This window comes from Alligator sinensis, unplaced genomic scaffold (assembly GCF_000455745.1).
Source record: "Alligator sinensis unplaced genomic scaffold, ASM45574v1 scaffold1518_1, whole genome shotgun sequence".
Lineage (NCBI taxonomy): Eukaryota > Metazoa > Chordata > Crocodylia > Alligatoridae > Alligator > Alligator sinensis.
The window spans coordinates 10,048-22,712 of NW_005844006.1; the positions used below are offsets into that span (position 1 = coordinate 10,048).

At 47.5% G+C, this 12,665-nt stretch overlaps 2 protein-coding genes across 2 annotated transcripts in view; one reads left to right on the forward strand and one right to left on the reverse strand.

The window, feature by feature from the left end:
• Positions 1–3,495, forward strand: part of LOC102375518 (maestro heat-like repeat family member 5) — a 10,826-nt gene extending 7,331 nt beyond the window's left edge. Inside the window, exons 5-10 of the mRNA XM_025195831.1 lie at positions 170–252; positions 651–756; positions 858–953; positions 1,471–1,578; positions 2,014–2,223; positions 2,488–3,495. Of these exons, the coding sequence (XP_025051616.1) occupies positions 170–252; positions 651–756; positions 858–953; positions 1,471–1,578; positions 2,014–2,187 (567 nt within the window). The 3' untranslated portion in view covers positions 2,188–2,223; positions 2,488–3,495. The remainder of the gene's footprint in view (positions 1–169; positions 253–650; positions 757–857; positions 954–1,470; positions 1,579–2,013; positions 2,224–2,487) is intronic.
• A 3,557-nt stretch (positions 3,496–7,052) lies between these two features.
• LOC102375767 (leukocyte elastase inhibitor-like) lies at positions 7,053–10,947 on the reverse strand (the record flags this gene model as incomplete). The annotated part of the gene is made up of 4 exons (XM_006039263.2): positions 7,053–8,421; positions 9,047–9,223; positions 10,033–10,175; positions 10,794–10,947. Coding segments are annotated over 4 exons (879 nt in total), but the record flags the coding sequence as incomplete, so codon positions are not given.
• Between the last annotated feature and the right edge of the window lie 1,718 nt (positions 10,948–12,665).

Below are 12,665 nucleotides of genomic sequence, written 5' to 3' on the forward strand. Positions count from 1 at the left end.
GCCGGGTGACCAACAGGGTGTTCATGAGCATGTGGGTGGGAGGAGGAGAGCCGTGTTCAATGAGGGCAGAGGAGAGAACTGGCAGGGGGGGCCCAGGTTGGCGGTGGCATCCAGGTGCCCCAGGAGCACTGTGAGGTCTCCTTCTCATGCTCCCCCATGCGTCTCTCAGGTGCTGATTGACAAGCTGTCCCAGTGTGAAGAAGAGCCCAGCACCATCCTTCCCTACAGCATGGCTGCTGTTTGCATCCTCAGGTACTTGGTCATTTGTCTAACTTCACTAACTGCAGCACTGCTCAGTATCCTCCTTGGCCCAACCCCACCTAAACTAGTTCCTCTGCTTTGCTGATGGGGTGGGAATGTGTCCTTTCCCCAGGTTGGGTACTGAGTTTCCCTGTAGTGATGACACAAGGGCCTTCAGCAAAGGGCCGACAGTGTGGATACTGTAGGAGAGTCAAGGATCGGTGGGCAGGGCAGCAGAGGGGTCAGTGGGCCAACCCTGACCCTTGGGTGCTGGCACACTTCAGCCTCCCTTGAGGTTTCAATTCATATTGTCGCCTCTGGGTGCCTATTTCCCTGTCGAGACCTGCCCACATCAGAGCCAATGCCAGCCCCACAGAGCTCCATCCAGACAGGCTCCTCTTTCCTGACAGCAAACTGAAGCCAGCCCTGGAGCCAGCCCTGGAATCGCGCCTCCTCTACACCGCCCTCCACAAGACCTTCCTGATGGCCACAGGGCACAACAGCCAGCACATCCAGGTACCTCTTTCTCTCACCGCACAGTCCCACCAGCCATCCCCTGGCAGACATGGCACAGGGCTTTCCAGCACTGACCCTCTTGGCTCTCTGTCCTCTTCCAGGGCATGCAGCGGATCAGCGTGGAGTACCTGGAGGCCATGCTGAGGTGCCTGCTGGCAACTGCACCCAGCCTGGCCAGGCTGCAGTTCATCGGGCAGGTGAGCACCATGGGGAGAGGCTGGGTTTCGGGCGGGGGCAGCTTCAATGACCTGTGCACTGCAGGAGCTGGTCCTCAGAGAAGAATCCCTGGCTCCTTCCTTGGGATAGCAGTCTGGTGCAAGTTCAGCATGCCTATCCCTCAGGCATTATCCAGCGAGTGGTAGATGCCACTTTAGATCTTGGGTTTGAAACTTGGCAGGGATACAGGATTTTGTCTCCTTCCTGTCATGCTGTCTATGTTCAGGGACGAGAGGAGCAGCCCCGAGACAGAATCTGCTCCCAGCTTTAAGAGACAAGAACCAGCCCTGAGATGCAGAGGGAGGGGTCGGGGCTGGGAAAGGGCGTTTGGGGGCAGGGCCGTGCTGGGTGCAACAATCCCTTCTTACAGCGTTTGGCCCCCTGAGGCTGATGTTTTACCCTGGGCTTAAAGGGGCAGCACGCGGGAGGGGGCGGGGGTGGGGATCATTGGTACAACAGGAGCACGTGTCCACTGCCCTGCACTTCTTCCTCCCACAGCACTTGACCTTGTGGCTCCAGTTGGAAGATAAGAGGGACAGAGGCACGGCCATCAAGATCACCACCACCCTGCTCTGCTTTGCAGTTTCCCTCCTCCCACAGTTTGAGGTAAATGAGCCTTGTGTCAGGTCCTGACTGCAGGCAGAGGCAGGGCTGGTGAAAAAGCCTGTGGGATAGCAGTGGCAGCGGTAAGTGCGGGATAGGAGAGAGGATCCCTGCATGGCAGAGTGAGGGCTGGGAAATGGCTGTGCTTGATTCAAGGGCTTGTGCTCCTGGCTAAGAGCCCCTGTCTGAGGAGAGGGCAGCAGCTGCCACAGAGTGCTCCAGGCAGATTCATGCCTGTCTCAGGAGTCCTGCTGCTCCTCCTGGAGCAACAAATGCAGGGAGTCCTCAGGGGGCCCGCTCCTAGACCCTTGGCTCCCTGCTGGGTGAGAGGCAGAGAGATTTATTTCTCAGGCTTCAGGAGATGCACACGGGCCAGAGAGCCTGAGGGGATTGCCAGTCGGACCTAGATGGACTCCCCTGTCCTCTGCCTTTCCTTAGGACTCGCCCAAGGTGCCCCAGGTGGGTGACCTGGTGGTCCTGCTGGGTCTGTGCATCAGCGACCCAGTGGAGGAGATCAGCCGCCAGGCCAAGGAGGGCCTCTCCCACCTTTACAAGATCTTGCTGCATCAGAAGGCTATGGAAACCTTGAGTCCAGCTGTGGGAATCACCTAAGAAAATCAGCCTGTCCAGGGTCTGCAAGCTGGGAAGGTGACATAGGGGTAGAGTTCACGGAGACATGAGGGCAAAGTGGCCTCAGGGAGGGCAGGAGCAGTAGCCTTGAACTCAGGGGAGGGACTGTAGGGTGTTACGTAACCCTTGGGCTACAGCCTGGCTTCAGTGAGATCGGGAGGTTCCCCTCTTAGACATCATCTGTGCCATGGCACCAGTCCCAGGGTCTGCAGTTCAGAGCGCTCACATGTTTTCGGTTCTGAAGCCAGACCAGCAGCTCTGACCAGCCTCTCTCTGTCCTAGGGCACCTAAACAAGCAGGAACCAGAGACTGGGTATGAGAAAATAATCAATCCTGAAGTACGATAAGTGAACTGGTGAGAAACAGGTGTAGCCTCTCACCTCTGGGTTGGTGAAGCCTCCAGATATCTACCAATCCTAGGTCTTTTTAATAAATAAGAGGGCTTGTTTTCAGTTTTCTGATAGACTCTATTAACAGTAACTGAGTTTTCAAGCACCGTATCCAATACACAGTTTCAATCACCACCCAAAAGATTGGACTTTGTTGCTGACATATTGGTACTGTATGACAAAAAGATAGCATCTCCACTACTCTTACCTCCCCTCAGAGTCGCCCCATTTGTTAATGAATGTGAAAGCAATCTGTTTGTGAATGAATATAGCTGTACCTCTGCTTCAAGAATTGCGTGAAGAGTGGGATACAGCTTTTCAAAGCATTTCTTGTAAGAAAAGCAATCCGACTGTCCAGAGATGGTAACGGTCTGAGCACTTTCGTCCCTTCGGTGGGCTTTCAATGCTCTCCCATTGCATGACATGATAGTCATTGTCATTAGTTATCCCCTTTGTACATTGAATGAAGTTGCCAAGCTCCTGGGGACAAAGAGGGAGAAGACATAAGAAAGACAAGACGTAACGAAGAACCCCCAGAGCAATATCTCACTGCTTGGTCACATCCAGGTCCCTGATGGCTTCAACTAACACGACCACACTCACCGCTCCACACACTAAATAGTTACAACAGATTGTTATTGCACCATCGACCATGTGTTAATATTACTAATTTCACTAAGATATGAAAATCCACTAACCAAAGCAGTAAAGGAAGTGGTAATAATGTCATGTCATGTAATGTCATATACTTCCCTCAATGCCTGTGCTGAAATGTCTAGACGTAAAAACAATGTTACTATATAGCCAACCTCTTGAGCACCTCAGCCTTCAGGAAACAACAATCTATCTACTAACTGCTAAAAGATTTAAAGTGGCCTTCAGTATACGTATAACTGACTAATGACACCTAATTAAAGAGTCCTTGTATAATTAAAATGAAGATATTCTGGATTTGGCTTCTTCACAGGTAATTAGCCCAAGTAACAGGGGTTGTGAAGGCTTCTCAGGTGGAGGGGCAGCCGCCTGCTCAGCGGCCTCACAAAATGGAGGGGACGCTGCCTCTCAGCATCGCACAAAATGGAGGGGAAGCTGTCCCCTCAGCAGGCTCACAAAATGGAGGGGATGCTGCCTCTCAGCATCACACAAAATGGAGGGGAAGCTGTCCCCTCAGCAGCCTCACAAAATGGAGGGGGTGCTGCCTCTCATGGAAGCTGTCCCTCACAAGCCAAGGAGGCTTGCCTGGTCCACGCGGCAGTGTGAAGGGAATGCAGCGCAGGAGCCCAACAACTTTGCTGCCTGGGACACGCAGGGGAGAATGGTGATGATGATGCCATCGAGGAGCGCTCTGCAGAGGGGTCGGCAAAACGACCCTGCGGGCGACGGGGTTGAGGAGTACCAACCCTCTCTCAGCGAGTATGGACTCCCCCTGGGAAAGGGTAAACCCCAGGTACTTACCTGGGGCTTGCATGGAGGCGTAGACCAGCTGCTGGTGTTTCCTGTGGTAAGTCTGAGCTGCAGTGCGAATGGAAGGACGCTGCTTGATCTTTGATTAGACCAACTAAATAGTTGGAAAAACTGTTCTTTGCAAGCTTTCAGGCACAAACACCCTTCTTCAGGCATAGGGACAGTCTGCTGGCGCTTTGTGTTCTCCATGGTGGAAAAGAAGTCAATATGCAAACTGCAGGTCTGTGACTATGCGACTATGTGGCAGCGAGGATCAGAAGGGATGGGGGACAATAAGTGTGAGACAAATAGGTGGCGGGGGGGATGGGAAATGTTGAACTGGTGCTCAATTGTAGCTGGCAAAATGCAAGTTTCCCCAAGTAGCTTGTGCACAGGGAAAAAGGGGATTAATTGTGTTTCGAACCAGCGCTGTAGAGATACGCCTAGGTGTTCGGTAGGTAACGGGCCCGCAAGCAACAAGGAGCTCATTTGCCAATGCTGCCACATCAAGTGGACTTCAGCCACCACCTAACTGCACGTAAGAGTCTTCCCACCAGGGATCCTGATTTTCTCTGATTTAAAAAAAATCCAACTCCAAATCTACATTTTTCCATGATTAAAATCCAACACCACTGTGTACACATCTCTATATTAGTGGTGTTTCATTTAAATGACGGAAAAATGTGGATTTGGAGTTCCTTTTTTTTAAACAAAATTGGGGATGTTTTTTAAATCAGAGAAAACTAGGATCCCTGCTCCTCGCTGTTTCTTGTGCCTGGGAGGCACCTGAGAGAAGGGCAGGGCAGTGAAAAAAGACCCTTTTGAAAATGGAGATGCTAGGGGCAAACAGAGACTGAGAGAGAAAGGCAGCAGGGGAGGAAGCTGAGAGCACAAGTGAGAAGCCAGCAGGGATGTTCCCTGAAAGAGACTGCCTGCAAGGTAGCCAGGTGTTTGGGGCCCAAGGGTTCACCCGGTGTATTGTAGCTGACCAGTACACACTGCTTTCTCTTGAAAGAAAAAAAGAAGAAGAGCTGCTTGCTTTGGGTGCACTCCGTCCCCTTGAAGAGGGAAAGTCCCCTCCCAGAGTTAAGCCAGAAGGTAAGGGAGCCAGAGAGCAGAAATTGGGGGAGTTCAGGACCCAAAAGGCGAGGATCAAAGAAAAGGAATGGACTGGTAGCACCAAGCAGAGGGTTGTTTCTGGTCTTGAATCACTGAGGGGACAAAGACCCCTTGGGAAAATTAGGTGATTTATTTTAAAGGAGCCCTGAGGATTTCATCCCAGAGGTTAGCTCTTAGGGGTGTACGAAGCAGGCCGTATTTGATTTGGATTTGCATTCGGCCCGATTCAGGGGACACTGATTCGATTTGTTGATTTGGATCACTGTCCCGATTTGATTTGGCTGAATCCAAATCTGAAGATTCAGTGCTGATTTGGAGAATCAGCGATTCAGCCATAGACACAGCTTTAAATGTTTTTTCTACATAGCTCGAGGTACCAGGCACGGCTTGTGAACGCTGAGATGGTGGGGCAGATGGGGTGTCCCACAGGAGCGTGGGGGAGGGTGGCCCGTGTGCTCAGCGGCGGACCTGGAAGTGGACCAGAAGTATTTCCGGGTCCGCCGCCAAGCACGTGGGGGACCCCTCTCCCCCGCATCTCCCAGTTTGGTGAGCAGCTGCAAGTAGACCCTGGGTGCCCCCCCAACCCAGGAGGCACTAGTTGTCAAGCCAGGGGGTAGGGGGGGTCACTTGCACGCTCCGCAGCAGACCTGGAAGTGAACCGAAAGTGCTTCTTGTCCACTTCCGGGTCCACCGCTGAGCGTGCTGGGGATCCTCCTGCGCTCCCGTGGGATGCTCCGTCAGCCCCACCATCCCGATGTTCACGAGCCACCTGGTACCTTGAGATACGTAGAAAAAATATATAAAGCTGTGTCTATGTCCGAATCATTGAATCTCACCTGCCCCCACCCTGCACACAAATCTGGGAGTATGTGTCCCCCATACCCCTCTGGGAGTGCGCACAGATGTGGGGAGCCAGCTCCACCCTGCCTCCTGGATGAGCTGCCTGCAGCCCCAGCCCGCTCCCCACCCCGGCCCCGGAGCCATGCGTTCCAGCCCCAAACTCTGCATATCACCTGGGCTGGGCTGGAACTCTCCAGAAAAGTTCGAGGGTGGAGGGAGGCTCCACAAGTTATTTTCCCTCCATGTTATCCAGGGAATCTCCAGTGTATAATACTCGACCACTCCTTGGAACAGGCAAAAACCTTTGTCTCTCCATTCTGCAAGATGTGTGCTCAACACTGGGCTTCTGATGAGTGCTCTCTACACTGTGACCCCTTCCCATCCGGTCATTCATGAATTCTTTTCTGTGCATTGGCCACATTCGGGAGATGTAGAGGGTGTCCCCAATCTCCCATCCCAGCCTTGCCAACAGCTTGGTGGTCAGGGCTTAGCTCACTGTTGTGGGAAGTAGGAAATGGAGGGTGCAATCTTTCCAGTCTGAGGGGGACCTCGAGTTCAGGTTTCCAACTTCCTGAGAGAGTGCTCTAACCACTAAGCTTATGCAAAAGGTGGACATGACTGCAGCTTCCCCTCAGAAGTAGGCTCCTTTTAGTGCCAGACATACCACCCTGAGTCAGGCAGGCACCTGGGCTCTGAGGAGGAGCAGGATTTTAGAGACAACCCTCTGGTTCCTGTTGTCTAGGTCTAAGCACCTTTATGCCCAGGTGTCCTCAGACAGAAAGTTGGGTTATTTTGAAGGCGGCATCCTGCTTCCCAGCGTTTGGGCAGAGAGATGGGAACGCTTGCCACATTTGTAGAATTTTCCCGAGATCTCTACCTGATCGATGAAGGAAGGAGGAGATTTTACTCATGTGCACAGCAAGAAGGTCAGCTACCTGTGCAACAGTATCTCCCCCTTCCCTGTGCTCAGGGAAAGGCCAGGGTGGGGATGGGGATGATGGTGAAGGACAACGTCTCCGGGTAGCTGTCGATATGGTGAGTGACTACAAAACTTCATAAACCTGAGAGTTTATCCAGTTACTTCTGTTGCCAATTTTCAGTGTACATGAAAGCACCCCTTCTTTAAAGCAGTGCTGATGTGATTATATTGGAGGAGTAATGCCAGGATGTGAGGGAAGGCATAACACTGGGTTTTCTATAAGAAAGGCTCCAGGGAGCCAGAAAATAGGACTGCAGCTCACTCACTGTGGGAAATGTCTCCAGCCACATTCTGTATGAACAGGGGCATCAACTTGGCCACCTGATTTACTCAGACTTTCCTCAGTTTAAAACACATGGAAACAAGAACACGTAATGGAGCCAAAATGATTTCAAATTTAGGAGATAGCTGCTTTGGTTACATTATAATAACCAATATAAAGACAATAAGTTCTAAGCAATATAAAGGCAAAAGACAATAACATAATAGAAGAGGGGCCAGCAACATATTCAGATTCAGTCTGCAGAACCACTGGCGGTGGAGAGCTTTGCCTGTGCCTGCACCTGCCCCCATGTCAAGGTCAGGCAGCAAGGGGTTGTGCAAGAGCTGGGCAGTTTCTAGCTGCACCCGGGCCTCTGCCACTTATCGCCACCACCGTCCCTCAGTTGTAGCATAGGCAAAGCTTTCAGCCAGTGGGAAGCTGCACTCTCCCCCCCAGCCAGAGGGTAGGGGGCTGAGAGAAGCAGTGGCACAGGCACAGCTCCTAGATGTCTGACCCTGGCTTGGGCGCAGGAAAAACTCCCCACTGCCAATGTGCTGCTAAAGGCACTTGGTCCACACCAGACTGGAGCCGTATGGTTTTGGCCACAGCTTGTCAAAGGTTGCTGGCCACTGTATTAGGAGACTTTTCTTAGAAGCCATTGCATTAAAAATCTCTCATTTCAAATTTGCAAAATTTCAAAAAACTTGAGAAATATTATCTTTTATCCTCACTACAACAAGGTTGTAGGTCTTCCTATATTGTTTCAAAGTGCCCTCTAGTTAAGGAGAGGTACATTGGCCATAAAAGAGAATGCTCTTGGTTACATTGTTTTTGATAAGGAAGAGGAAGGGGTGGTCAGCCTTAAACACACAAGGCATCCCAGAACTTGTAAAAATTGTTGTAACCCCTGTAGCAGCAGCTGCTGCAGTGCCCTCTTCATTAACATCCACGTAAGATTTATGGATGGCTTTGGACACAGCCAGATTACGGTTTCCATTCATTCCTGATAAATCAGCCTTTGAAGGGTCAAACACATCGAGCATCCCCATAGCCTGCAGAGTTTCCCCAAGGTCATAGCTTTCCTGCATCTTGAATCGGGGCAGGTACACATTCACGTTTTGTTTATGCATCTTCGTCATCGTGGTCCACTCTACAAATTTTTTATAGATGAGTGCACTGTCAAGCTACAGGGGCAAAAACAGGAGAATAGAAAACTTAGGATGAAAAAACAAAGAGACCAAAGAGCTGAATTTGTGCGAGTGGAGTGAATCTGGTTTTCAATTTCATGTTTAGTATGATTATTTAACTACAAAAAACAAATGGATTACCAGAACACAGCTCATAATCAAATGAAGAATGGGAAGTAGGACCATTTCCAAATATATTTTAATCTTTTCCTGTGTCTTTTGAGATAAAGATATCAAATTTTATTTGAAATGTGGGAAATATCTAACCAGCACAATTGATGCTCAATCCTGCCGCGCTCCCAAAGTAACATTTTTTAGATTGTCACTAAAAAGTCATATTTTCAGGATTAATTGTTGATTTTTTTTTTAAATCCCCAAAGTTTTATTCATTAGCAATTTACCATGTATATTTTGTCTAAGGAAATGAAATAGAATGTTCTCGGTCTAATAACGGGCATCTTCAAAATCCACAGTAAATGGGAGAAAATATAAAGAACCTTTACTATTGCCTTTTCTTCTGTCTGTACTGCCCAGGTAATTGAAGATGAGCAAAGATATCAGTGCATTCATAGGCAGCGTATATAAGCCTTTTATACACACCCTCAGAGATCAGAGGATTTACCTGTTCCAGGCCAGTGGAGTTATCCTTGATATCTTTTGGTAAAAAAATGAACATACTCAGTTCTCCTCCTTCTTCATTACCGTAGGGGAGTTCGAGCACTTGAATCTCAGGTTCCTCTATGATGGCCAGATTGTAGTAGCCATTCTGAAACATCATCTGCACATTCTTGGTCTGATTCTGTAATATGAAGAACAGACACGAAGAGAAGCAGAAAGCACAGACATTCCCCTATCCAGAATCTGTGTACTGGAAGTCACACAGTCAAACTGGGTTTAGGATCTGTTTCTGGCCCAGGATGAAATTCTCCACAGGTAGCCAGCCCCTGTTCTATCTGTCGGCTTTCTGGACCTGAACAGTGGCATGTTGTGTTCCTCCCTTTCAGCCCCTCTCACATCAAGTTCATTATAACTCTCCTTTTCATTCTACAGAGGACAATATGGACTTTTTTCCGACTTATGGTTTAGGATAGAATTTCCCTCAACCCCATCATGCATTTGTTTTGACATCTCAAATGAGGACATTTTGTTTTAAAGAACACCATAGAAAAACGTCCATTTGTTAAGGAGAAGAATTAAGTTAAAATCCCCTGGATATAGTTACGTTCCTCATTTTGGAACCCAACATTATAAAAGCCAGAATAGTGCCATGCCAGAATCCTGTTTTATAGATTTGGATTGCTTCAGGCTCAAGAACAGAACATGAATGCAACTTCTTATCAAGTGTGTCATGTGTTCAGCTCACGTGACCTTTTCCCCTTACCAGGCTTTTGTATCTAAATAGAAGTCCTAATTGGCCAGTTCCCTTATAATTAAATAAGTCTGTTATCTTCCACTGAAACCTCTTTGAGGATATCTCAATGTAGAGAAACATCTCTACAGAGTTAGTTAAAAGGGTTGACAGGCAGCAAGGAGAAGCTCTCAACCTCTTTTAATAAAAGTAAAGAGAGGGTTGTGTTTCCTTCACTTCAGCCATAGTCCATACAGTACCTTGTTTAACCTGAAAGGTCTTTCCTTGGTGTCTTCTTTCTTAAATTCTGAAGTCCACTTTCCTTTAAAGTAGATAGCATTGACCAGCACCAGGACAGTGTTTGAACCTAGAATGCCCTCTGTGAACAACTCTTTGATTTTACCTTTAAAAATAATCAATTCAGCTGCATTAACATACTTTGTTCAGATATTCCACTAGACTTGATTTATAATAATTCAGAGTTCAGTGATGACAAGAATGATCTTGAAATGAAACTGATGCATCAACAGTAAACTATTGTAGAGCTGCAAGCCAGAAGACCTCAGAGGCCATGTCTATTTAGCTCTTTTCTGCCAAGCTTAAGACCACTGTCAAGAAGCAAACCTGCCCACTCTCCTGGGCAAGCCTAATCATTAGGCAGATCAGTAAGTTACAGCGGTCTTGAGTGCATGCCCTGGCACCACTCTGAGGCTCTCCTGGGGCAGAGTGGCTGGCCCGTAGAGGTCAGGAGTGAACGACTCAGTGCCACTCTCCTGAGAAAGAGACTTGTAACTTGGTAGCAGTTCTTGGTTCTGCTGGGAGGCAGGATAGACATGTTCAAAGAAGTCTTGAACCTGTGTCCAATTTTCTAGCATTAACAAGTAAAGGACAATGTTGTGGAAAAATTGAAAAGCCTGTGAGGCTTAGCAAAGCAGAAAAAACTTCATCTTCAGGTAATATATTACTCATTAATTCTCATATGTATGTATTCATCCAAGCACCCAATATTTCCTGGACTTACCACTGGTCTGTTCTTCCACCCAGGTGTTAATTTTTTTTCTGGTTTCTTCTAGAGCATTCCTAAAGTCAACAGCTTCCAGTTCAGCATGGTACAGTGTCTCTGTGCACTTCAAGTATTGCTGGAAAGTAGGAAAGACAAATGTGTGTAACAGGGCCTATAACTTCCTGTGTGCAAGACCCTTCCCTATTGCACCAGAGCAAGAATGGAATATGGGTAGAGAGTGAGACTAAAATCTGAGGCTGTGCCAGTGCAACCTCCCATATCCTGCACAGACTATTTTCAAGAAAATCTATTTTCAAACCCACTTTTCTAATCAATGTTCATTCTTTCTTTGTCTCCAGTTATATTAACAGTTATTTTACAGTTTCAAGATGCAACTCAGAATGACTCCTTGACAGGAAAATTTGGTAAAGTCCAAAACAGGAGCCTCTCTTTATGCCCTAAACCTACTGTTACACATCTGTCATTAACTTTCAGAGGGAGCAGAGCACCCAATTGTGCCTTGTGTTTTTCACAATTTTGCCCTTAATGTCTTTTTAGGGACTTAAATTTAGGCTGCTGGGCTTGTTTATTGTTTTTTTTTGCGAGGTGGGGGGGAGGGGTTGAGCTTGTACTATAGTGAAAAAGGGAAAATGGAAATTATTTTTTTAAATGTTTTGTCCTCATAATTGAAGTGCATTAAACTCTCTTTTGTTCACAGTGTAGCCTTTACATAAGCAATTCTGCAGCCTGCAGAGGACATTCAGGCCCCTGACACATGTTAAATTTAAGATGTGATTAACCAGTTAATCATGTTTTAAATAGTAATCCAGCCACATGTTCAGGCAATTACTGGCACGATAAAATTCCAGTCACAATTCCTGTGCCACGTGATTGCCAGTCCCAGCTCTCTGGACTGCACAGGTTCACTGGGCAATTGGCTCTTTACTTGCAGGTGCAGGGCAGGATCAGGATCATAATCCTGGACTCTCCCTGGACTGGCCAGCATAATGATGAGATTGCAATCTAATCCCCAATCCCCATATAGTGCAGTTGACCATGCACATATGCCATTAAGTGAACATGTGCTAGTGAATATGTGCCAGGTAATATATACTGAAGGTATCCTTGAAGGTGCTATATCTTTTATTGTAGTAGTTAGGCACAGTGTTAGGCACAGTTAGCTATTATTGAAGATGCATCTTCTTTGTATCCCCATTCAAGAGGCCCCTTTCTAGTTCCTTATAATTTTGTCAATGTTCTTATTTTGGGGGGTGATCTCATTCTTTTTGTCAAGGTCCTTCTTTGCAAGGAGAAACCTTTGTCAAGGTTTCTGTTTCAGCAAAAGTGGATTAGCTGCTTTTGAGCATTAAAGCAATGAAAGGAATATACCTTTGTGATAAGAAATAGCATTTCTGAAAATCGTTTGAGCAAGATTGTGGCATTACTGAAACCCAATATTAGCCAAGAGATAAGTACTGGGTCAGACATGTGACCTTCTCAGTTCACTGAAGATAATGTGACAGTTGTCTGAATTAAAAGTGTTTGCAAAATGGGCTCTAACGCGTTCTGTTTTTAACAGACAACAGTTTCTTTTTATTGATGATCTTCCAATGGTCTCCTAGTTCTGCGTGTGAAACAGCAGTACATCCTGTGTGGAAGTTCCCACTAAGCGTACTCTATGTGGAATGCAAGGTAACCCTGACTGCAAGTTGCCCTGTGTGGAGTCCAACTGATTTCACAGGAATTAAGTAGAAACAAATGTGGAAGATCTACCTCATTCACTTCTTGCAGGAATGATCTTGCAGAAAGAATATTCTTTAATCACTTCATGAAAGAATCCTCATAATGTGCACACTTGGGGCTAAAGTGACCCTGTTTTGGCATTTTTAT